Source organism: Apteryx mantelli, chromosome 2 (assembly GCF_036417845.1).
Source record: "Apteryx mantelli isolate bAptMan1 chromosome 2, bAptMan1.hap1, whole genome shotgun sequence".
Classification (NCBI taxonomy): domain Eukaryota; kingdom Metazoa; phylum Chordata; class Aves; order Apterygiformes; family Apterygidae; genus Apteryx; species Apteryx mantelli.
The window spans coordinates 31,405,013-31,431,253 of record NC_089979.1 but is presented as its reverse complement, the minus strand read 5'-3'; the positions used below and the strand labels follow the sequence as shown (position 1 = coordinate 31,431,253).

At 38.5% G+C, this 26,241-nt stretch overlaps 1 protein-coding gene across 2 annotated transcripts in view; it reads right to left on the bottom strand.

Annotated features, from left to right (window-relative positions):
* DTNA (dystrobrevin alpha) overlaps nt 1-26,241 on the bottom strand; it is a 92,135-nt gene that overhangs the window by 5,780 nt on the left and 60,114 nt on the right. Inside the window, exons 10-18 of one of the 2 annotated variants that reach the window (XM_013954712.2) lie at nt 19,752-19,839; nt 17,498-17,595; nt 15,967-16,080; nt 12,569-12,665; nt 7,205-7,364; nt 4,284-4,373; nt 3,431-3,599; nt 2,590-2,722; nt 977-1,023 (exon numbers count right to left, since the gene is read on the bottom strand). In XM_013954712.2, the coding sequence (XP_013810166.1) occupies nt 1,006-1,023; nt 2,590-2,722; nt 3,431-3,599; nt 4,284-4,373; nt 7,205-7,364; nt 12,569-12,665; nt 15,967-16,080; nt 17,498-17,595; nt 19,752-19,839 (967 nt within the window). In that variant the 3' untranslated portion in view covers nt 977-1,005. The remainder of the gene's footprint in view (nt 1-976; nt 1,024-2,589; nt 2,723-3,430; nt 3,600-4,283; nt 4,374-7,204; nt 7,365-12,568; nt 12,666-15,966; nt 16,081-17,497; nt 17,596-19,751; nt 19,840-26,241) is intronic. The other variant, XM_067292318.1, reaches the window with a different exon arrangement.

Below are 26,241 nucleotides of genomic sequence, written 5' to 3'. Positions count from 1 at the left end.
CTGGCTCTGAGGAAGGAGCTCAGTTTGCTGATGAGGGTCAGGCCCCTTCTGACTGATCCTCCCTTCCCTACCCCGTTACCACATGGTTCAACATCACAGCAGGATGGACAGCATCCTCTCGCTGCTGGCTCTGCAGTGGGGTACTGCACTCTCCTAGGAAGTCAGAAATGCAGAGTCCACAACTTCAGATGAGGCAGGAAGGAAATCTGTGGTCTCCTATTTCCTGGGCAAATGTTTGTAATAACAGGCTACTTTGTAAAAATAGTCTTTGTCTGTGTTTCTGAATGAAAATGCAGTTGCCAACGTGACATTAAACTCAGTGCTGCAACTGTGAGGCTGGCATGGGTGGAGAACATGGCCTGAATATGGTCCAACAGGGAACTTACACACTTTCTTGCCTTATCTCTGGATTGCCACACCCTAGAGAGCAGTTAGGTACCTTGCAGCTTGGATTAGGGCATTTTAAATTTCTGCAATGCATATGAGAGCACCTCTAAGGTTAAGTAGCTCATGGATTGCTTTCTTTGATGTTTGCCTAACTCCTGTTTTATACACTAGAGTAGATGTTCTGGATCTCACCAGAACTAATTTATTTCAATTATCCTAGGAAGACTCAAGCAGGTAAGGAGCTGAACTCAGGCCTCCTGAATTATAATGATTCCTTAACTGCTGTATAAGCTTCCTCTGTACTGGCTAATATGTTTGTCATCATCCCAAGAGATGAAAAGTCCACATTCCTTCTCCTACGGTTGATAGTGGAAGAAGATAAAAAGGGTGGTGCCTTAACAAGAATCCTCAGGACTATGACCACATTTCATTTGTATTACTAGAAATGATTTTGTGATGTTCAGGCATCCTAACACAGGTTAAAAGCAGAAAAAAAAAGCAGCATCACATAAACTCAGGAAACACGAGGTGCAGTGCAAGTGAACAACACATTATGAGTATTCATTCCAAACATTATATTGATACTTACTTGAGAGGAGAGAGAGAAGGATATTGCACTCAACTTTGCAAACTGACCTGTAGATAACAAAGGATAGAAAACAAGAAGATGACAAATTAAGCCAGTGAGCAGCCAGGCAGTGTATTATTCTGAAGAAAGCCATGCACAAGCCTAGAAGTAAAGAGAACAATTGTGGACCCAGAAAATAAGCCCAGTGAAAAGTGTATTATACAACACATCCATCCAAGAACGCAACTGCTAGCAGACGTGGGAGGATAAGCACTGTTAGCATTTAGACTTGTGCACTAGATGTGTTTTTTTTTTTTTCTGGAACAAATACTTGTTATTTACAACATGCTCCAAAAAAAGAGAGAAAAAGAAGTCTCCTTTGAGGTTCCCTGTTCCAGATTCCCTTGTGCATCCTGAGTGTTCTGCTCATCCTTTATTAATTTAGAGTTTTGCTTGAAAATCTTGCTTGGAGATAAGGTGACACGAAATAACAAGAGTGGGTTTTGACCAACCATCTTCCATGCTACACTACATCTACAAGTTTTTCTAAATGTGCTGCTTTTACACAAAGTGAGATATTTAATAACGTAAAATATTGTTACTGAGGTTACCATACTGCAACCTTAGTAGGAGTTCTTCCTCACAGTTTTTTTCAGCTGACAGTTGCATTATGATAGCTACAGCCACCACCTTTTTTTGGCTATCCAGAGGAACACATTGTACCTGTGAGTATGAATAGTAAAAAGCTTGTTATGAGTTCCAGAGGTTTGATGTAAAATAGTTCAGCTGGCCACTGTTCAACAGGATATTCTAAACAGAAATTTCCCACTTTCCAATCTTGTTTCCAAAGTGACCAGTGGTAGATACTACAGAAAAACTACCAGAAAAAAGGCTACATCATGTTAGCTCCCAGCAATCAGTAGTTTAAAGAACTCCTGACCAGAAGGTTTGAACTTCATTTCCATACACCTGATCTCTCAGTATCTGTTTAATCCTTTTTTTAGTCCATTTATATTTTTAGCATCTACTGTACCTTACAGTGATGAGTTCCAACATCTAAACATTCATCATGTGGGGAAGTGCTTATTTTTGCTTGCTTTAAACCTGCTCCCCTACAACTGAACTGGGTGTGCCCTGCTACTGATATTACTAGTAACATCGTAAGAAATAATGATCTTTATATTAGGATGATCCGAGTCAGAAAACTTAAAAACTGGCAATAGTTCATTCTATCAGGCAGAAATAGAGACCATTAACCAGAAGGGAGAGGATACTTAGAGAATGCCAAACCCTTCTGTCAAATTAGTTTTTATTGGATGCTTAAACAAATGCCTTTTGAAAACTTCCTTAGGAGGTGTTTAACGACAAGTGTTCAGGCTTCACTGTACTAGATGCTTGTTGAATACCTGGTCCTCTGGGATTTAGTTCATTTCAGACCCTTTCCTCTCCTTCCAGGTTCTGAAAATGACAATGACACACAGACTGTACTTGAGCTTCAGTTCACAGTGGAGCCATTAGGAATGCTTTTCACTACTGAAAAAAAATCTACATATAACAAAAACTCAGCTTAACATCACCAAAATTATTGTTTCTCACATACGGAGACGTATGGACAGCCAGTGTCCTCTTCTCACCTGGTATGCCTCATCCTGCAGCTTCTGCTTCAGGTATTCCTCCATCTTCAGTTCGTTCTCCAGCTGGCGGACTGAGTCATTCTCATAATTTTCATCATCTGCTCTGACATAGGGGTCTCCATCTTCTGTAACCCTAAAGACAATTATTAATAAATAGCTTCCTGAGATGAATGACATTTGGGGTGAATAAAACTTCCCTTTTCTGTAAGCTATGAGGAGAGCAGATGCCCATTAATTATCATTTTCCTGTCAGTCTGTCCCCTCTCCAGTGGTCTGGTATCCATGAAGTAGACCAAAGGGAGTTTTCTGCTGAAGGTGTTTTTGGGGTATAAGGCTACTGAAATCAGTAACAAAAGTCCTCAAAATTTCTTTGAGAGTGATACAAGAGTAAGAGGTTGAACTAAAAATAGCTGGAAAGATGCCCATTGTCTCTGATGGAAAGGTTCAGGGTCAAAAAATGGAGCTGGTCAAAAAAACATCTTGTCTTTTCCATAAAAAACTTCTCTTTTTCAGTGTGCTCCAACAGGCTCCTCAGTCTGGATAGGCAGGGACTAGGACTGCAGGGCACACTAGGGAGCACATGTCCCACTGCCTCAGTGAAGCCAGAGTGTTCCACATTGGATTCGAGAAGACCCACTCCTGAGTATATCCTAAGTTCTAGCTTTTAGAGCTTACAGAGATCACTATTATCTAGTCATAAAGTTGTCCTCACTTGGATTTAGGCAATTTTTGGTAATCAAATGGTTGAGAAGGAGAGAAACTATTACATGCTGCACATTGTCTTCAAGGGTAACAGAATAAAAAGAATGAGATTAAAGTGATGAATCAAGAAGGTACCCACATGTCACTGCGCATGGAACCAGTGGCGGCAGCACTGTGAATGTACCCCGGTTTGCGGGCATGGATCTGTGCGAGGAAAGCCTTCTCAGAAGTTGGCGATGGAACAAGATCATCAAAATGAGTCCGTCCAAATTCTGAATCCACGTTGCTTTCTGTCTCACTGCCCACTTCTGTGAAGCAAAAAGGTGTCTCCATTTAACTTTCTCAAGGGTAAATACACTTGCTTATTTCTCTGTACATTTCTGTCTTTCCAATTTAGAATGCCATCTTCTATTAGGGAATGTCAATATACTATTCTATGCATATTTTCAGAGCTTACAGTTTTCTTCTTGTTGTGGGATAGAATAGTGAAGCTTTTGCTTATTTGGCTTATTAAGTGAGATATTTTTTATAAGTATTCTATATACCACATTTTACAACAGATCCTATACAGTCTATATTGAGCCAAATTTCTGAAGAGTGAAATCTGTCTCCCATACCAACCCAGCCATCCATTTAAATGGATACTTTTTTTTTATGGAATGGAAAGATGCTATGCAATTAGGGTGTTTTGACCCCCACTGACCAAAGGCACTCTCAGGCACAACGATTCCTTGAAAAGACTATTTCAACACAGATCCATGAGCAAATTTCTCAAAGAATTTTCATTATAGATAACCACTTCTCTGCATTCATGGCTTTCAAAACTGCTGTATTCCTGAAGCTATTTCAATTTTTTTTTTCTAAAAGCATAAACATCTTTGAAGCTATATTACATTGCTTTTTTGCTCATTTATTTTTTCTTAGCTCCCAATTTTTAAAATACATATGAAATGACAATGCAAGGACTATCTTCCCTCTTTAGCCTCACTCACCAGAATTTAGCTCTTTTACCAAAGAAGACATGGTGTTGGTGATTGAATCTGCTGCCACCAGCAAATCATTTCTTAAGTTCCGTCTTGCACCTGAAGCAAGAGACAGACAAAACACAGTGTTAATATTCTTCACAAGCCATATGTTTTCCTGCTCAAAGCAGTTTTAGCCCTGCCCAGAGCTGCCATTGTGATATTTCAGGGTATCAAAGCCCTTACAAGAGACGTGTGCAGAAGAGTTCTCTGCAGAACGGCCTCATTTTCTTATGCTGCATGCAAGAGCAGAAACCTACCCTCATGCTTCATTTAATCACAATGCCAGAAATGTGGAGATTATTCATTGCCATCAAGCTCACATTTGTGTGGTGACACTAGCAGACCAGGCCTGGAAGATTAAATCCAATGTGAACTCATTTAAAATGTCCATGGGGGAGGAGGGAGGAATTAAATGTTTTCTCTAAGTTCCCACAGTTCTGTTTAATGACACCATTATTGTCAGGTATTTCCCAGATTATTATGGCAAATGTTGAAGAAACATACTTGACCTCGTCAAGACTGATAGGGATTTTTCTCCATTCCCTCTCTCCTCTCCACTCAGTCTCTTCTGTAGCTCAAAGATTTTCTTGTACAGTCCATAATTTACCTTTTTTTTTTTTTAATAAAGGAAACACTATCCCCTCTCCAAACAGCCCTAAGCTGCTTTTAAACTCATTCTAATAATCTAGAAGTGGTTCCCTGCTGAACCTGGCAATATTCCCTTAACCATCAAACATGAAAGATTCTGGTGAGCTGAGTGCAATAATTGTTCCCTAGGAGTGGACTGTGGGTAATATGTGCTTAACTCTCCCAAATCCCAAACACAGTTCCTATTGTAGCTGAATAATCTATACGTCCCATAGAATCTCTAATCTTTTAGACTGGATTCTTCCTAGGAAGTGGCAGGATTTGACTGCTATAGATTCTTTAAAACTGACTGACTGTTATACTATACATTTTTAAAAACGCCCCCAAATCCTAAAGAGGTTCTTTTTAATATATCACAGTTAGCAAATGATTACTGGAATGTAGATCAAAGTAGTTAATCTCTCTCTTATGCATACACACAAACACACACACACAAACACTCAGATAGCCTCTCCCTCCCTAGAGCCTTTTCAGTTTTTGTATCTTTGAACTATTGAAGCACTATGAAAGAAGAGAAAAAACATGAGAAACAGTGCTCTAACCATGGCTGGTCTGTGTTATGTGTATAAAAAACAGATCTCTGTTGGTACGGCGCAGAAGGGAGACGTCATCGTTCAACCCACGCACACACTCACAATGATATATGTCAACATGTGACAGAATGGCGGATTTCAAGTTCTCTGGTTTTGACCTTCCTAACTAGAGAATATGGGAAGTAATGACATAAAGCTAGATATTTATCAAATGCAATAGTTTTAAAATGTGATCATTGTATCTTTTTATATTGCTTTTTCTCTTGAACAGAATACATTTATGTGCTTAAGAAACATTTGCCTGAGGCAGGTTAAGTAATTATTTATGGATATTTTATTGTAGCCACTAAATTATTTCTCCTAGTCTTAGTTCTAGAAGAAAGTGTTCTATAATATCATGGGGGTTAGGGTCCATATTTTTGCCTCTCTCAATTTTTCACAGCAAAAAGAAGAAAAATGTTTCTTGTTTGTTTCTTTTCTCACAGCAAATGAGGTATACAGCAACCTGCTATGCTGGGCCTAGGAATTATGCCTTAGTAAAACATGTTTAAAACATGAATTTACCAGCATTTTAGTAGAAATTTCTTGATTGCGTTACAGATTCAACCTTGCCAAAAGGTACATAAACACAATTCCCACGGAAGGCAAAGGGTAGGGCACATGGGAAGGCAGAACTGGGCTCTTGGGGACAAATATGCATCCACCGCAGCAGTGGAACTTCAGAACGCCACTTATATTTTGATTTGTATTGGTGAAACAGAGCAAAAATTTGCTCAAATAAAAGAACTGAAGCAATATAAATATTTTAGCAGAAAGCAGTTTAGAGAAAGAAGGAATATTTCCTCATTCAGGTCTCATGGACTATTTACTTTCTTCTGTATTCAACATAATCATTTAATCCGTGGCCTTAGAAATTCAAAACAGTTTAACATTTCTTGTTACTTGACAAGAGAGTGGAAAGGGGAATGAGAAACACAATACAGCCTATGTCATTTTTCTGGAAACGCTAAGAAAGTGTTCACCTAAACTTCCAGACTAGATTCCTGTCTAGTCTAGACAGACTCATCTCACAGGCTTGAAGCAAAAAGAGAAGGGATGACAGTCACAAGCTGCATCGAAGGAAATTCCAACCAGATACAAGGACAAAAATTTACACAGTGAAGTGTGGACAAACACTGGAACATGGGCTGTGGAAAATTCATGCTTGGAGATATTCAAAACAACTGGATAAGGCCTGAACCATCTGATCTCACTTCGAAGCCGGCTTTCTTGGAGCATGAGGCAGAATGAGATGACCTTCCCACCAAAATTATTCTATGATTCTATTATCTATTCTTTAGCAGAGTCTTTATTTAAAAACAAACCCACTCACAAAACCTTGCTGAAGTCAGTAACAGTTCTTTATATTCTGATTAGTAGAGTACTGATAATTGCTTTGACCATCTTGCATTAAAATTCCCTCTTACCACCAAATCCATTTGCTGGCATCACTGTCTGGTTCTAAATGGTTTCCACTTACCTGCTTGCCTTGAGAGCAAAGTCTGATGGCAGACAAAGTTGACTTTCATTGGTAAAACACAGCTGTTCTTTCTGTTTTGTTCTTTCTATGCAACTCAGAAACTCAAGTCCATTTGGCCATTAACCAGAAGAAATAAGGAGTCTCAAAGTAGTCTCTGAGTACCTCATGCAAGCTACTAATGAACTTACTTTGTGCAAAGGCTTCCTGCACATCTCCTCCCACCCCAGTCAGCGAGTCCTGAGGTGTGTGGGTTGGGGTGGAGCAGGCAGAGGCAGACCTGATGGGCATGGGAATAGGTCGGCTGATAGTGTGGCTGGGTGAGGAACGAGGGGAGCCTGCCCCTTGGGTCTGGAAAACAATCACAAATGGTTAAATAGGTCTTTGCAAGAGACTTGGCCTGCTGTCCTTGTCACCCATCCCTCACCTCAGAGGCATCATGCTGTTTGTAGATTAGTTGGGTAATGTTAATTTTGCTAAAAGAAACCTATTGAAGTCAGTTGTTTGCTAGGGGACAGCAACGATGGTGCGTAGAAAATAATAGTAGGTAGGAAAATACAAGTTCACATCTGACTTTCCTGAAGCTTGGGAAAATGTCAGACCGCTAAATCAAAAAAAAATCCAAATTAATAAATACCAAAGAAGAGGCCTTGTCCCCCCTCCATCTTCCTTCTTTCATTCCCCCAATTCACATGCGTGTTTGATAAAAGGTAAATCATTCAAACTTTGAGAAGCAGAAAGAAGCTACCACTGAAGCAGCTTTCAGTCTGGGTAAGGAACTAAAATAGTTTCTTTAATCAGAATGCTTCCATTTTAGCTCATCTGTGTACTCATACCTGAGCCTCTGCCTCCTTTACAGAAAAAGTTCATGCCATAAAGTTTTAAAATGTACATGCAACCTCTTAGTCACATAAAATCTGATACTCTCAATAAATAATATAGCTTAATGCTTTTTATTCTGAGCCAGAGAACTATTTTAAGCCACTACTAAATCATACACTATTAAATTCTTCGCTCTACAGGATATACTCAGGCACTGCCCAAATACTATGGGGATAGGACAATTTAGATTCCTGTTATGGGTTCAGCTGCTGGAAGTTAAAATGTTTTAATACCAGTCATATAAAATGTCATGCTGTTAGCACCTCATGGTTAGTATCACTTAGTTGAAATTCAAACAGACTTTACAAAATAATATTTTTTACAACTGCAGCTGGGTGAGTGATACCGAGAGACACAGTGCACTTTTCATTGACTGCTTCAAAGCCCCTAGAATGTGCATCCACATAAGGAAAAACAAACTCTCAAACCTAAACTAAACTACACACCTCTTGTCATGACTGAAAATCGGTGTTCAGTACAGGGCAGTGATTGAAGTGGCCTGAGTGCTTTTAAAACAGGAACTAGAACATATGCGCCTGTTTGTTTACAGTGAAAAATAACATTAAGGCTGGTGTTTCCCTCACTCTGTGTTTATTTTGAGAATTCGGAAGGATTTCTTAACTCTTTCCATGCCATTTCTTTTGATTGCCAGCCCAGACCTGTTTTGAGGAATCTATTCTAAAAAAGTCAATAGCAGCCCATTACAGAATGAGTGCAGCATTGCTCTTTGAGATTTTTAAAAAAATCCTGCCCCTAATCATAAATAATGTTTTAGAATACTAAGCTATTTTTTCTTTTCTCCTCTCTCCCCTTTCTTAAGAGACATTATCACTGGAGAGACAACGTGGCAAATTAGGTCATGAGAAATAAGCACAGTACTGATAAGAGAATGGAGGATTTAATACTTACAATTTTTTTTAATGATCAGTTTTAAAATATTTAAATGATGGATGAAAGGGTGGTTGAAAATATAAGGGCCAGATGCCCTGTTGTTTCTCCTCTGTACCTGCTCTAGCAGAAATCAAACCCTGGGGTGGCCAGCTGAGAAGTCAGCCACCCTTGGTCTGCTTCCAGCTGGTTGAATGATGCTAGTCCCCCAGAGACAGGGCGCACAGCAACCTGGTGATGCCCTCAGGCCCTCGAAGGCCATACCTCCTGCACATCAGGCAGGACATCTGGCAGCTACAGCTATCTGCTGCCATGCCCCCAACTCCTCTATGAAACAGAAGAGCTATGAAACGAAGAACTTCTTGCTCCCAGTTCTCTTCTGCTTGCCCCTTTTCCTCAGCTTCCTGTTGCCTTCAATGGCAGTTCGAGGGAACACTAACAACAGTGGGAACTTTCAGAGAAGATGAGAAAAAAATGGATTAAACTTGTTTCTATAATCAAGTCACATTTAAGGAATGAACTACATAATGGGCATTTTATTTACTAAAAATAATGGGTGCCTGCCAATATTTCTCCTCTGGAATTTTCCCACAGGAGAAATGTAAAAAACTGTTCACCAGTGCTTAGTTTTGAGTCTACTTTATAGTTACGCTTGACATCTTGTGTTTATGATAAACAATGCTCTCTTATCTGTAGCTTTCCATTTTTGAACAAACTGTTTGGGTAGCACAGAGAAAGGAAGTATTTGGATTCTCCTATCCAGCTAAAAACTTCTTGTTTTTATATTATTTGTGCAATATTGGACAGAAACGATGAAAAGAAAGTTGAAATAGGAGAATATTAGAGAATGACTGATTTAGAAGAGGTGAACACTTTTATTATATTTTGCTTAGCTAGATCCAATTCAACCCAGGTTGGTGGGAATGGAATGTTATTAGAATTGGATTCCTGCTTACCTGGAATTGGGAGAAACACAGTTTTCATGGACTAGAGCTAGCTGCCTGAAAATCTGCTAAGATAACCAGCAGTAAGCAACTCCTTGGTAATCTCAGCAGAGATATCAAGCACCAAATTGCTCCCAAACTTAGTTAGCCCCATCGGCTGAGGACTAAGGCATGCTGAAAAGGGAGGAAGGGAAAGCTACGACAGACAGTGCAGAAATGTAGACAGCTTCAGCTTTTATATTTTAATTGGTTGCAGCTGTCAATGTACTGGTGTCTTTTAGGAAAACTTAATGTATTTTTTTAATTCACTATCCCTAGTCAACAAGTTACAGATTTTTAATTAACCCTTGCTAGACAGCAAAAAGTTTATCATCATCAAGTTTCATGTATGCTTAGGATAAATTGTTTGAATTGCTTTACAGGAGTTTTAGATCATTGCTCCCTCTGCCGGAATTGAAGAGGGATCACATATTGGGAAAGTCCATCCCATAACCTTAACAAATGACAAGGAAATTATACATACACGATGTCCTCATTACCCTTTCTCAAGGAAGGGCAGCAGAGAAATAGAAAGTTCATAAGCATTAAATGAATTGCCAGACTGCTCATTCCAAACAAATTCCTCCAGAAATTAATTTAATTCTGTATCTTTCAACAGATTGTGGATTGGCATAGTTTAATGGGGAACATTTCATGGAAATTCTGGGAGTAACTCCTTAGCATCATCACTCGGTATTCAGTGAGACTATTACTCTGTGGAGGAAAGTTGATACCTCATAATAGCCTTAAAATGTACTTTCACTTAGTACTGTCCAGTGACTATTTTGTATGATATGGAAAGTCTTGTCATGTTGGGGACTTTTCTTTTGCAAATAGAAGATCTTTTAATACTATTATGCAGAACCAGAAAGACAGACCTTATACAGAGGTGCTGTTTGGTCACATTTTCTTGCTGCAACAGAGTGACTGATGCTTTTAAAAAAATTAGCCCAAATGCTAGTTTTTATGAAGTTGAGCATTACCTACAAACTCTGCATGCTCTACCATATAGACAGAATATATCAGATTTTTGACTGTGCTTCTGCTGATGGAACCAAGAGGCAGCAATCTTTAATTGTGAAAATTGCTCCAAAATACTTGAAAATATTATGTGAAAGAAGTGCAGAATATAAATTTTGGTCTGAAGAGTAGGCACACATTTCAAGCAAAGGTAGTAAAATAAATCACAGGAATACAATCACATTTAAGAGTTAGTGACGTCTCCTATAAGCAGGTAACTTATTACCTGTTTCATTTCTTCTTCCTAAAGGGAAAGAGGATCAGCACATTAGATTAGCCAGGATGTAAGTGAAGAGTAGAAGAAGAAAGGCAAACTTGAGCACAGGGTGAAGTTAAAATTGAGATAGTTGAAAATATGGGTCCAGGTTACACTTAGCTCTGGCCACTTTGAAATACCAGCACTGTACAAAGTGTGCAGAAAGCTAGTAAAATTTCCTACCAAAAATTCTCTTTGTTGAGTCAGTGCAATGGCAACACACTGCCCTTACCCCTAGTTGTAGCACCACAGCATTTCCCAGGTAGAGGAAAAGTACTCTGGCTACTGCTAGCTCCTGAGACTCTGCTGCCCACTTGGTTGGCTCTGCTGCTCAGGGGCCTGCAGAAGGCTGTGCCTGGGGAGGTGCAAATGACACAAGGGTCCAAACTCATCCTTTGATGCAAACAGGTGGTGTTTCATGGATTTCAGTGAAATTCTTTCTGCTCCGGCCAGAGCCAAGTTTGACCCAAGTTGCACTGCATTACCATGCACACATTTTATCTAGAATGGCCAACAACAAAACACTCATGCCATTCAGAGTTGTTTCTTCCAGAGTGAATTTCTGGCCTGATCTGTTCTGAGGCATATCAGCCAAAATGGGGCAAGACTTTGCAAATAAAGATACGTTTTCCATCTTACCCTAGTCTGTCTTTAAAATACAAGTACTTTTTGAGATCTCCATTTTTAAGTGAGAGGTGCAAAGGTGTGATTCATCTTTTTAACAAGGGCTTGCTTCTGTATTTAAGAAAACAATCAAGTATTATTGGGATAATGGGATTACTGGGATTGATTTTGTACACTGGAGGTGGGTACAGGATGGGGTACAGCTCTGCCCTGGCTTGCAGACTGTGAACCATCTCTAAGGTTAGATAGTCATATGTGATTGTCAGATCACATGTCTGACAGAATTAGCAACAGAAGAGGCAAAGTTAAAGGAACCAGCAAAAACAGTTCTGTACTGCCAGCTTGGGCGCCAAGTTGTTTTTTCTGAGGCATTAGTTATCTCATCGTACTTGTCATTTTGTTCTTTTCTCATCCATTTGTTATGTATTTTATGTCCTCAAGAGAGAAAACTATAAAAACACCTGAAACTGGACCTGCCACAACATATTTTGGTTTTCAACATTGTTGAATGGCTGATCCAGGGATTACTAGCCTGAAATCCAGAGATGCTGCTGTATCTTTCTGCAAGTTAGCAAAACAGGACTGTATGTCATGCTGCACCACATCGTTCAAAGAACTGTATTAATTCTTCAGTAGTACTGAGCCTCTCTCTACTGTTTCATCCACTTAGCAGTAGATGACAATGATGATGTGGTATTACTGCATGAACAACATAATCTCAGTATCATTTGAAACCCCTGAATTAAAGACCAAAGCGAAAAATAGAAAGGGAAGGAAACAAAGCCAACTTTTATGGGAGGAAATAGTCAAGTTCTGATGAATTTTGTTGTCAATTCTCTTCCCGCTCTTCTCTTGCTCTGCTGTGCCTTTTCTCCTTGTTAACGACAAGCAGAGGTCCTTACCTTCAGTAGTTTCATGAGGCCTTCTAACTGAACCATAAGCTCTCTCCGGCTTTCCTGGAGAGCAGACATCCTCTGTTCCAGCTCATCCTTCCGCTGTCTGAGAAATAAGATTCAGGATCAGAGCTTATCCCTCATAATGTCAGCATTTCAACTTGTTAACTACATCGTTTCCCCAGTGCTACTGTGAGGTAGTACCTAGGGACTGCAGGAAAGCAAACCCTTTCTTTGAATTCAGCATAGTACCTAAAAAGTGAGGCTACATGAAAGCATTCCCTCATATTAAGAATACTTAAGGACAGAGTATAGTGATTAGGGAAGAGACAGACACTGACACATACCCTTCTCCAAACAGCAAATGAGGTTCAGACATATCTGGGTATGTTTTCTCTTGTGGGAATGCCTGACAGTGATTTGATTTTTTGTCTTTGAATCTCTCTAGTCAATAACCAACTCACTAACTGTCGGAAAAATATAAAATGATGCCCTGAATGGCATGAAACTACAGCAGAGGCATGGAACAGAGCAAGATATCAGAGAAGCCAAGAGAGTTCAGAAATTCAGCCAGAATACCACAGTGATCTGCATTGTTTCTGTTTTCTCCAAAAGCTAGAGTAAGACTATCACATAGTGGAGCTATAACTGGTTGAAAATAGCTCTTTGGACTCTGAGGCCAATGCTGGTCCTGTGGCAGTGCGAATACTGATCCACTCCAAGTGTGACAGCCAGTTTGTGTCCACATAAATGGGAACAGCTTTGATTTTGTACACCTCCAGGGCACTGGAGGCGGGTACCAGATGGGGTACAGCTCTGCCCTGGCTTGCATACTGTGAATCATCACTGAATTGTAGGAGAGGTTTCCAAATGAATGCTAAATATAATTGTTGCCTCCTGGAAGCTGTGATATAATTAGCAATATTACTGTTGAGAAAGGTATGTATTGGGTATTTTTTATACAGTACTGTGTTACAAATATCATAAAAATATTATGTCATGAACCTTGTACTACCTGTAAAATGTGACATTTTTTTCTCTCCCAGGTGAAAGAGGATCAGAATCAACAATACTAAATATGTTTCCTATATGTAAGGAAATATGAAACCATGATTTTGAATCTTCTATGTAGGTTGTGTGAGCAGTTACTCATAAACATCACTGATTTCTACGTGATAGCACACATGAGCTATCTCTCTCCTATATATTAGGATCAGATATTAACACTGCCAGGCTGAATTTACTCTTCTGGAGGATTAATCTCCTTTCTGCTACAAACTGTCTCTGCTGGATTTTCTTTTCTGAGCACTTAATGGTGGGAAATGCTGTGAATTGTACAAAGGCAACTGAGTTTAAGAGAGTGGTAATAAAAATAAGATCCACTATTCCTGTAATTTAAAGTGGCAGGTCCTAGTGGGTTTTAGATTCATTCTACAGGAAGAGGCAGTCTAAGTTATATACAATTTACAGGTCATTCCTCTTATTTTTTTCTCCAGTGGTACTCCAGAGCAAGTTCTTAGAAGTAATGGGCTTTGCAACCTGTCTCAAGGACAGTGCTAGTAATGTGAAGGATTGTAATGTTCAGAAATTCATTTCAGCATCTGCAACAGTATAGCAGCTAGTGAGAGATGCTGGTACAGGCACCCACAAAATAATTTACAGATTCTAGCATTTCTTAATATTATATGAACTAAAATAAGCTAATGCCCTAATTGCTTTAAGCTCCAAAATCTGTGGGTTAACTGGTGTGCATCAGTGCTGCTCTTTGATTTTTGTGAAGTTCTGCTGTTCTACACATGATAAGAACAGCTTCAGGACACCTTAAATGTACATAATTTTAGATTTTGCCAAAATTCCACAGTAAATCAAAAGAAAATCTTTTAACTTTCAACTGGTGAACATTTTGGATGGTATGCAAAGCAGTACAAGTCCACAGATTAAAAGTTTTTTGCTGTGTCTGATACTGCATATTAAATCAGAAAAGATATTGTAATTGAGGAACTCAGCATCAGTGCCCTAGGGACATCCTATGTCAGTAAATTTAAATAAGGTTATTATGCTTTTAAGATATGTAGCAACTTGAAAGGAGGGAAAATTAAGTAGTCAAGCCACTAACACTGCGCAATCATTTGATTTTTTTTAGGGGTAATACTAATCTCCTAAACCTGCTTAAAATAGACTTGATGCACAGAAAGAGCTACAGGAATAGTATATTTTGTGCAGTGTGTGCATTTTGATCACATTCAGTTTTATTTCTTCAGCTCTCACAGAATGTCACTTGCCTGTAGGTATCTAGGATTAATTACATACTAAAATCGTTCATATAAAGGAAGAAGCTAATTTGGCTTCAGACTGGATAGCAAAAGTAATTATTTGTGAAACAGGAAAATATTTTATAGTGTGTAAAACTCAACAGTAAAACCATATAGTATTTGTAAAGAAAGACTTTACCACAGTTTTTTACAGTAATTTCCTTCAGTTATGACTTAGCCACCTAAAATACTATTTGTGAGAGAAAGAAGCAGATATGTGGCCAAAAGTTTTCTTTAGTTTTCTCACAAGAAAACTACTGTATGGAGGGATAAAATTTAATCTAACATTATTTCACTAGAAAGAAAGTATTTATACTCTATTCTTTATATAAGCAAAGTGTTTTGAATGGTTCTTGCTGGATTCCCAATCTGGCTCTCACTACACAAAACTTCAGAACTTCCAGGAAGCCTACAGATCTGGGCCAACAACAATTGTTTTCCTTCAATGCAATATACATGGCAATTAGTGTATCTATTTAAAATATCTTAATTAGCATGCACGCACACACATATCAATGTTTTTAGTTTGGTGGGACAATTAAATAATTCTCTAAATCTTCAGCTGCTGCAAATGGCATTATTCCTCACTTCTGACATGACATGGAGTATAATTTAGGAGCCCGGTTTTGCACAGTGAAGAGGACTGACCTCTTCTTAGAGTTCAACACATGGGGGAAATTTCCAAAGATTTAATGTCTAATTCTGGCTGTATTTTCATGTAACTCCAAACATACTTCAACATAAATGAGAAGTCTTTGCAGAAGCATTTGTTCTGAGAGAATAACAGTTTTTTCCCCACATAATTAATGATATTTGGACATGGCTGTGGGGACCTACACCAAATGACCTGAGGGCCTAACTCTGCAAACACTAATGCACATGCTTAATTTAATGTAGATGAGTCATATGTGAGATTCCTCATGCATGCTGTTTAAAGCATAAGCTTAGTTATTTTCATGACAACAGCCTGCACTGAAATGGGGAATAAAATGCACATTGTTCCCAAACTTTAAGTGACGGTTGTCTCATATTTCTTCCCTTATCGTTAAATATCGGCCCCAGGAATTCCTGACAATATTACTGCTGTGCGCTTACCTCAGGAGCCGGAGCTCTGCAAGGAGAGTGGGATTTTGTTGTGCCTTCTCCGGTGTGGGCTGAGATGCCTGCTCATGTTCAAGCCGCAGCCTCTGGATCTCCTGTAGGATTTCTCTTGGGGAGGAGAATAAGAAGACAACTCAAAGTCAGTACACTTCCATGAAACCAGCTGTCTGCACATTGCAAGAGGAGAAAAAGTGTAACTGCAAGCAGCTCTTCACCAATATGGACATAATGACTGAGCTCTAACTGACAAAAAGTTTGGTGAAGCTCTCTACACTGGGACAGGTTTCTGGATATTTTTAAAATAAACTTTTAGAACTTGACCATAAAAGGAAAAAATTCTTCATGACCCCTAAAATCAGACGTAGACATGAAATAGTTATATGCTTAGTTAAATAACTCCTTAACTCTAATTCTTCTCCATGAATATTTCAAGCATCACATGAACTTAACAAAAACTAGAATAATATCTGGACCATCTTCAGTATCAGACAAATTATTTTGCACTGAAAAAAATACTTTTAGTGTAACTACAGATTTGAGAGCGGTCAGCAATTCACGGAGAAGTACTTTAATAGGGCTTGTTATGACTGAATTCCCAACATTGGAGTGCTGTCAGAACTATAGTATAAGGCTTCACAGCGGAAGGTTGAAACCTTTGTGAATTTTTTTCTCTTCTTCACAATGTGTTGGATATCAGATGGCCAGGAGGCAGACTCAAACTATAAAGACAAAACAAGAGTGGAGGTGGTAGATCATTACACTGTGACAGAAGGCAGTGCAGTTTGGAATAGGAAACCATCTGGTTTGGGTTGTCCTGTATTTCACAGTCCAGCAGTAAAAACAGAGCTCTGCCATCACACATTTCATGACATCAGGCAGTCTGAGACCTAAGGCCAGATCCTCTGCTGATAACAAATGGGTGTCACTCCACAGACACCAATGAAGCCATGGTGATCTCCTTTTTTTGGGTGGCTAGCCTGTTTCTCCCAAACACTCTCTCTCAGTGTCAGTTACATCTGTAACTAGTTTCTGATTTGATCACCAGCCTAACTTACTGCTAACCTTTTTGCAAAAAAAATCCTATTTTTCTCAGACAGATTGTGTTCTGGAGAGCTTTAATCACCTTCTTCACAAATAAAAGCAGGGGAACATAATATTACCAGTATGACAGATCTTTCTATTATTTCACGTTACAGTTCTACAGTTCTACAATTTAAAGTTAATCTGGTTTTGAAACAGGACTTTTTTTTTTAACTGAATAAATAGTTGCTGAAAATAGTAAAGTATCAATGATTATATCATGTCATTTAATAGTACTATTTAAAACACAGATTGCCTATGGATCTTATAGCCTTTGTCACATTCTGTGGCTATTTTCATGCCCTGTGCTTTTTGTAGCGGGGGGCATATGCATGTGTGTATGTAAGTAAATTGTATAGAAGTAGGAGATAAAAAGTGTTAAGAACCAGTTAAACACATGCAATATATGGGACTGAACAAAACCAGGCACTTTGTGGATGCTTACCGGTTTTTATTTTCAAGCTCTGCAATCAGCTGCCTTTGTTGCTTATTTGCATCAATGGTGAAAGAGATATCTGATGCTCCTCTCTGCTGTCCCTGCTGCTGTTGTGAAAGAGAAGGCTGCATTGAGAAAGGAATAACTAGCATACACTAGGAGTTCAACTAAAAACTGTTCTGGGAAATTTGCAGAAAAGCTCTTTCTCCAGTCCTTAAGACATAACAGAATACTTTTTTCCAATAAAGTGAAGTGGGAATTAAATTACTTCTTACCAAACTAGGCAGAACTCACTATAGCTTTACTGGACTATTTGTCCAGTAAAGTATGACTGTCATGTTTATCAGCAATAAAATATTGGTTGTTTGTTCACACTCCCATATTTCAGCATTTTATCAATGACAATGCAGTTCCAGAATTCAAAAGACATTTAGAGTTTCATAACTATTAAAGAGATCCACGTATTCTTAACTCTAGCATGGAAGAATCAGAAATTAAAAAAGTACTCTGCTGAGTTATTACCATGACCTGCAAAAAATGGGAGTGTTTCTATCTTTCAGAAAACTGTAGAGTGTAACTCTGGAGCCCAATTTTAAGTGATGCCAAGCACTGCCTTGGAGGCAGCACCTTGCAGGAGTTGGCCCTCAGAAGATAAGAACAGACATCTCCATGCTAAACTTTGTTAGTACTAAGACTATCTGTGAGGGAAAATGTGTGTCTGTAATCACTTACTAGTTTTTCTGCTCCCTGTGCATTTTCTCATTAACATTCTGGCCATCAAGAAAGAGAGCATAAAAAAGAAGAACTGATGCACGCTAATGGATGTAACAATTGATACGGAGGGAACCAGGATCTTTATCCCGAAGGTGCAGTGTTATTAATACATTTGGTTCCTCGAGAAACAGAATGAATGCCAGCAAAGCTTTCAAAATTTTTATACTCTGCTATTAATGTGGCTTTCAAAAATTGTGATACCACCCTTGTGCTCCTGAAAGATTTCTGTACACTGAAACCTTCACTTTTTATTTTTTCTGTTTTATTTGAAAGGCACAGAAAAATGGGTACCTGGATGGCAAAGAGAAATTCAAAACATCACTCCAAACCAGATCTATTTAAAATTTGCTTAAATACTATGATGTCCTAAATTTCCCCACAGATTGGGGACATATGTTAGATACCCCAGATGCTGCAGTTTCTACCCAGAGACATTATTAACAGGGAATTTACTTTGCATAGGAAATTGCTGTCCTTCAGTGACAAAGCAACCACCCGCAGGTTGCCTCAAATCTGAGCCACACTATGTCATGCATCTGAAAGGGATTGAGTTGGGATGGGCTGAAAGACCATCAGAATCTGTGCTCTGCTCTCTTCTCCCGCTGCTGCAGGTAGTGTGAAATCTTACAGGACAGAGGGCTGCACTGGGCGGCAGACTCATCCTCACTGACTTCCCTTGGGATGAATGTGACTCAGTGTTTTTACATGAACAGCGTTGCCCAATTTTGCCCTTTCAATTGGCCCGACAGTGTAAATCTCAGTGTGAAAATATGCTTCCTGACATTCTGGACTCGATGCTTTTCACTTAGCTATCATTTATGATTCCTTGTTCTATCAAATGTGCTGAGATAGAAAAAAAAGTAACTAGGCTGACCTTATTTATGCCATTTAAGATTTTATATACTTCAATTATGTTCCTGCTTCATTCTCTTTTATTCCTGAATATAGTTAGTGAGGTTTTAGCCTGTCACTGCCTTCTATCTTGGGATACATAGATGAGAATAATCATTGCTCTAAAATGAAAATGGGAGCCAGGGCTAATGCAGTGGGTCATTACAGTCACCCTGTTGAAGATCATTCTTTAAAATCCTCAGCACTTAGGACCCTAGTGGCTGTGATATTTGAACTAAAGAGTAAAATGGATTCACCTTCACTTTTTTTTTTGCTGCAGTAAATCATTAACCTTTAACCAAAGCTAGTCCAGCCAATATTTTCCAGTCTTGCTTGAGTTCAAGATGTCAGATTCCCTTTTCTGTAATTGTTTAAATACCCTTACATTAGTATATAGATTATATGCATTAGCATGTGGATTCTTTGGTTTAAATGACCTGCATGGCAGTATTAGTCATAAAGCATAACAGAATCTGATGAAAAGGATAGGGAAAATAATCCACGAATAATTGGGGTTGTCAGATATAATTTCCCTGATCTTGTCAAGCCCCTGAAACAATACAGAAGGAAAGTACCTTCCTTTAATTAAAACACTTACTGATGAAGAAGTTTCTGCTGCCAGCCTTGCTGCATACCTGGCGATCAGTTTATGCTCTTCATCCAGACGACTTGTACTGTCGAGCATGCTGCTTGGTGTTGGGGTGGGAAGGAGGAAAGATATGTTAATGCACAGTAAAAATGACAATCACTTCGCCACATTGTCCATTCACACAACCTCAGTGCAGAATTTAGAAGAAAAATATTGCCAAAATGTTTAAAATGAAAGATGTTAACTGAGCAATGGGGAGAGGTGGGTGGGGAACTTCTCTGGTAGGATCAGCTCTAAGGGCCAGACAGATCTTCCCTTAGAGGGAAAGAGCAGCAGCCTGTGAGCCCCGGCCAGGGCCATGATGGATGCAACTGGCAGGCTGCTCTGTCCACATAGGAATGTGTTTAGGACCAACAGCATTTGATTTTACTTCTCAGCTTTGTTGTATCACCTAGAATAGTGATTACTTTTTGGAAAATAGCTTATTGTGAACTTCAGCATTTCTTGTGGACGAAAGCAGAAGCTTTGTCAAATTTGTAACAGAAAACAAATTTAGGACAGTTCTGCGAGGCACTTACCAAAGCCTAGTGGACCACAGGTTTGGAACCACTGATCTGTGAATTTATAATCAAACTCTCTTTTACTCTTGGTTTCTTGATATTTAGGAGTAAGATTTCAGAGAACCACCAAATGGCACACCAGTGACCCCAAACTTTCACTGATTTTAAACTGGAGTCAACCCATGCTACCAGGATGCAAATATCTACTAGCACTCACTAACATCTATGAAGGGACTCTGCTTTCATCATGTGTAGAATCTCAACAAAAAAAAAATTAGCAAAGAGTAAGAACTTACAGGAAATATGCTAAATTGCTTTAAAATATTTCAACTAATTACATCGTTTTTCTAAGAAAGGAAAGGCAAACACTTCTTACAGGTTAAACCCTTGCCAGCTGTCCTTATTATAAATGGAGGCTATTTTTTGTCAGATGAGCAGGAAAAAGATAATAAAGTGGGAAGCTTTATTATTTCTAATATTTATAAGTTTGCAAATAACTACCAAAACTAATACAAAGGAAAAAAAAAGGAGTATGAAGAAGATTTACTTGACCCTAGGTAACATCTTTAGAATCCCATATTGCATTGTATATTTAGTATATACAAGAGAAAAAAAGAAGTCCCTAATAAGAGGTGAGAAGAATGTTTTACTGTATGGAATATAAGACAGCACGGCAGACTATCCCAGACAGAGGTAAGTCTGACCTCTTTTCTTCAAATTGTTTTGATGTTTTGGCCAAAGGGCAAGAGAAACATGCCTCCCTACCCATGGGCTGATTAGGGCATGCACCTGGTGGCTGGAGAACTAGATTCACACCTCAGAGGACTGCACAAAACAAGAGTTATTTTGGACTTGGGCATCTTAGATTCTAAGTTTTGCCAGAAATCATGTCTTGAACCCAAAAAGCCTTCCAGATGAAAACAGCACTGAAAAACATTTTTGTGCAAAAAGTTCTTTTGAAGAATCAGCATCTTTCAAAGGAAAAGAAAGCATTTCTTCAAATGCTTCAAATTTCTCAGTGAGTTCATATCCTCAGGTACCTCAGGGAACTACAGTGTGCAGCTTTTGGCTGGCTTGATTAATTCTGCTGGGATTTAGAAGTTATATTTGAAAGATGAGTAGTGGTTGATATTCACTGATCATTAAACTAAGGTTGGGAGTCATATGGATTTTTTATGACTTGCTGAGGTAATGGAAAAGAGACAAAATATTCTTCTCACTCTAACGATAACCTGTGAGACCACAAACACGAAGTTTAGAAATCTACCAAAGCTATGAGAAATCAGCCACAGCGGCGTTCGTTGCAAGCCAAGCTTGTGAGGCAGGCTCTACATAAGGCTTCAGGTGGTAGATAAGCACTACTTTCTTAGTTTTGGTTACGTGTAATTTATTTTGTTACATATACAGCTTGATCCTACTCTTACTCAGACTCTAGTAGGAAGACAACATACAAACTATTTAATTTCTGAAAAGACTCAACCTAAAAGTGGTTTTCTAAACTTTTTAAATTTATAAACAACAGCTGTGCTTCTTACATACCCCAGCCTACCATCCTGACATGAGGAGAGAAAGAGAGGGGGAAGCAACTCTTAGACACATAAAATTACACAAACCAGGTAATAAGGATTAATTTCATAACAATATAATTCATTTTTAATTTTTCCATAATGACTAAGACATCGCATCCTAACAGATGGCTGTGAAAACAGCAAGCATTCAGCATCAATTCTCATTTTTACAGCAATGTGCAACTGTATTATCCACCCTGGAAAAATAATGGATTATGGCTCCACTTGTTGGCATAACAGCAATCTGCAGCATAGTTCTGAGATTTGAGTTAACCCGTGAAACAATGACTTTATTGAATGAATCAAACCACCACAACTTTTTGATTCTTATGATCCCTGTATTTGTTGTTTAATGTCTTTGATATACATCTAGGTGTAGATGAATACTATAAAATAGATCTACATCTATTTCAGTATGTGAAATTTGGTCTATGAATGTCACAAATCACTGGTCACAAAGCTTTGTAAATTAGACTGCAATGTCTGAGATAAATTTAATTCTGAAATGTACCTATTCTATGCGATCATTAAGCACAGAGGTATGTAAAGCACTAGCCTTGAATGCCAAGATTTTTATGTCTCAGAGCTCTGATTTGCCATAATTCACTTCTGTTTTACTTCAGCAACTTTATGGACAAATGAATTGAAATACATGCATGCGTTAAAATACTACAGATATGTGTGAAGAATTTGGGACCCTCAAAAGAGGGCACCTTTTTGAAAGAAATTCTGCATTTCACAAGTGTTTAAATATTCTGCTTCTGATCCTTTTTTTTTTAAAGTTAAACAATCATTTTAAAACTGCTTCTCCTTTAGTGAGCATTTCTTTAAAGACATTATAAAGATTGCCAATAATTGGTCTGGCAGAATTATTATCATTCAGATGCAGAGTAGATATCCAATATTATTGCCTGTACAACAGGGCTATAAGGCTTCCTTTTTTAGACTTTAGTTGAACTGTGTAATATTTTACAGTTCAAAGGCATAAAAAATGGATCTTAAAGGCTCCAGGCAAAGGACCAAAAATATGACAGCCTGTGAAGAGGAGCGCCAGAGGATCATAACTATTTCTCATGCTTTATATGTGTCAAATTAGCCTGTCCTGTGCAAGAGGTGCCCTGCAATAGGTGGTATGGCTGTCCCCTGATATTCTTAAAATTATGTCAGCATTGGTTAGAAATGTCTCAGAAATGCCAGTTTTTCATAAAATTAAACTCTGTGGCTTTCCTGACATGCTCTTTTCTACAAATTCAAGCTGTCTTTTAATTCATAACAAAATGCATAATTTATTTTGAATTTATTATGAAAAATAGTGACAAAATAAAGGGTAGGTTTCTAAGCATCAAGGCTATAAGTACAATGTCCGAACCACATCAACCTGCCAAATGCATTCTGAGGATTGTTTGTCTGTGACATTTTTTAAAATTGTTTGGATGCTCCTCTGTAGTCAGTCTGAACTCTTTTCCTCTCTCAAGAGGAGATTCAGAATAGAAGTGTATCATCTCAGGTATTTTGATGCATGCGTTAGACTTAGACTCCAGCTCTAAGCTGTCCCACAGAAAAGTGTTGCCTTCTCCACAGCTAGGTCAAAGACAGAGCAGCCTTCCTAGCTAACTTAGCTGTTGTACATTCTCCCTTAATAAACTGATAACTGATGAAATAACATGAAACAGCACAGCACAGCACTTTTATAGCACAGCAATATGACTCACTCCTGTTCTTCACGGTATATTACAATGTCTCCAAAAATCTGAAATCAATTTTATAGAATGAAAATGCTCTACTATTTGTCTTATTTATTTCTGCAGCTGAAGAGAACAAAACTGAAATATGTGGAATTAATATTGAAAACTAGGTAAAGTTTCTAACATAAATGAATGAAAAGAAACCAATTTGCAATTAAAAAGAGCCTTTTTTAAAACCAGATATTAAAACTAAACTAAACTAAGTATCAATATTGGTCTCATATGATAAAACAAAATTTAATACTACAGCAACCAAAACATCTGGATAAGTGTTGCTTTTTTTAACCCATACAGTTACTATAAATAATGAAGTAAATCTTCTTCTTGTTTCTAAATTTCACCTGCAGCACTGGATTCTAAAAAAAAGCCATAAAAGAGCTTATTAGCCTGTGAGGGATGGAAGGAAGGACTTGTACATCTTGTTTTAGTATCAAGTAACTGCAGATGAAAAATAAAAATAAACAGTGAAAATTAACTAACAATCAAAAAATCAAATATAAGTACTAGGAACACTTAAAATAGAAAAAAGAGATCCTGGACAATATTGGGCTGATCATTAGCTAACATAAATTAGCCTGATGCAGTAGCTAAAACATTAGTTTTGTTTTGAGATGTCACTTTATGGCTGTCAAGATACTTTTATGTATTATGCTCACAATAGATTTTTGTAAATTTTTCTTTTAGTTGAAGGTCCAGCTACAACCATTGCATTTGCCATATTTGAATGCTAGTATCACTTGAGAATATGCCTTGGCACTCATGGGTATGTATACGTGCTGTTTTGCAGGGAGATATGAAAGAATTCTGCTTGTCTTCTGAGCTGTCTAGCTGCAATCCAACTCTAAATCAAAAGTTACCTCATTATGGTTAGTTACGTGTTTTACTCAAGTTTTCAAATCCTGCTGAACTGCAGGGTAAATTAACTTGAGCTCAGCACCATCCTAACACAGCTGTATGAGTTTTGAGTGAACTGAATCTAGCTGCTTTGGTGCATGGCTACAACGAGTTCACATTTGCTTGAAAATGCAGCCACAGCCTGTATGACGTAGAGTAGATGAACTACCACAGATGGGACACCTATCTGTCCTGAAAACTGGTGTCACACAGGACCTTCAGGATGGCAACATTTTGTTTGCTTTTCTTGTCTTTCCCAAAATGTAACTACTCCCTTTCTCTACTATCAGTCTCTTAGCAGCAGAGCAGAAAATGGCAATGGAAAATTTGATGCATGAATAAGACTGCTGTCCCTCTCAGTTAAGTTTCTGTCAAAATCTAATTGGTATCTCATATAAATGACTGAGACTGTTTTTAATTGAGGATGCTGTGACTGCAATGATTTAATGTCAGTAATCAGATGTTATGTACTGTACTTTGCATCAGTTATTTAAACAATTAAGGCCATTACCAGCCATTCTCCATTCATCCTTCAGAAACATTAAATTTGAAAGATGTTACAGCACATAATTTGCACATGTATATTCAGATATAAATGTACTATGACTGGGTGATTTGGGTCTAAAGTGTGAAGGAACTGGTGGAACTATTTTGGATAAAATTTAGAGAATTAAGGTGATAAAGATAAGGGTCTCACTCACAGGGGGAGCTAACTGGTGCTCCTCTCTGAAGCTAAATGAATCCTGGATATGGCAGCTGTAGCCTCACATCAGAAAATGCCTCTAAACCAGGTCCAGTTTTTGCTGACCTCTGAACAACCATATTGAGTAAGTCAATTAGAGCAGGCAAGGCCACACTTTCTTCTTCCTGTCAAAGTTGACCTAGAAGTAGTGGCTTCTTGTCCTCTTCAGTCATGGGTGGGCAATGACTGGTCTAAACATATGCCCCATCTGCTTGTTTTCACAGCTTCTGTGTAAATACTACTAAATAAGCTTGCTTTCTGGTAGTGCTGTATGAGGAATGAAATTCTCCTTCAAAATGGTTTCATTTGGAAGAACTGGTTTTCATTCTCCTCACTAAAAGCTAGTTTTGTCTTCTTTTTCCCTACTGGCAAATTCCAATGGGACACAGGGTAGAGAAGCAGATCGTGAACAAAAAAGGCAGACTCTTCTCTCCCCTGTGCATAGTTACAAGACAAACTACCGTCATTTTCAACTGGAGCTACACACAGAAGTGGATTTTGCAAGACTGCAGAGAATCACTGTATTCACCCTCCCAAAAGAAGTTACCCATGGCCTTTTGCACGTATAAGAGTACACTGACAGTTTCTCCTAACCTGGGAAATATTCTATAATAGCAGTAGGGAAAACCAAAGGGTTCATTATGAGTGAAAAATATCCTGGCCATATTTTTGTAAGAAACACTATAAAGTGTATCCCCCGCCCTGTTTTCCAGGGCCATACACGACACTTCTCACAATCTCTCTGGTGCAGGCCTGCAAGGTAGAGGGTTTCCTTGCACTTGCAGAGGCCAGACAGCATTTCCCCTCCCTGGATGGCCTGCTGCGATGCCGTCATGCCATCATCTACAAGTGTTAGCACTGCAGATGTTTTAGTAGACAAAGTTTTGGGTTCACTCTGGCAGAAATAATCAACTATGTTCAAGACACCCATTTTGAGTCTGAATGAAAGATAAGGGCAAATTTATACACGGATTTAAACAATGCAGAAGT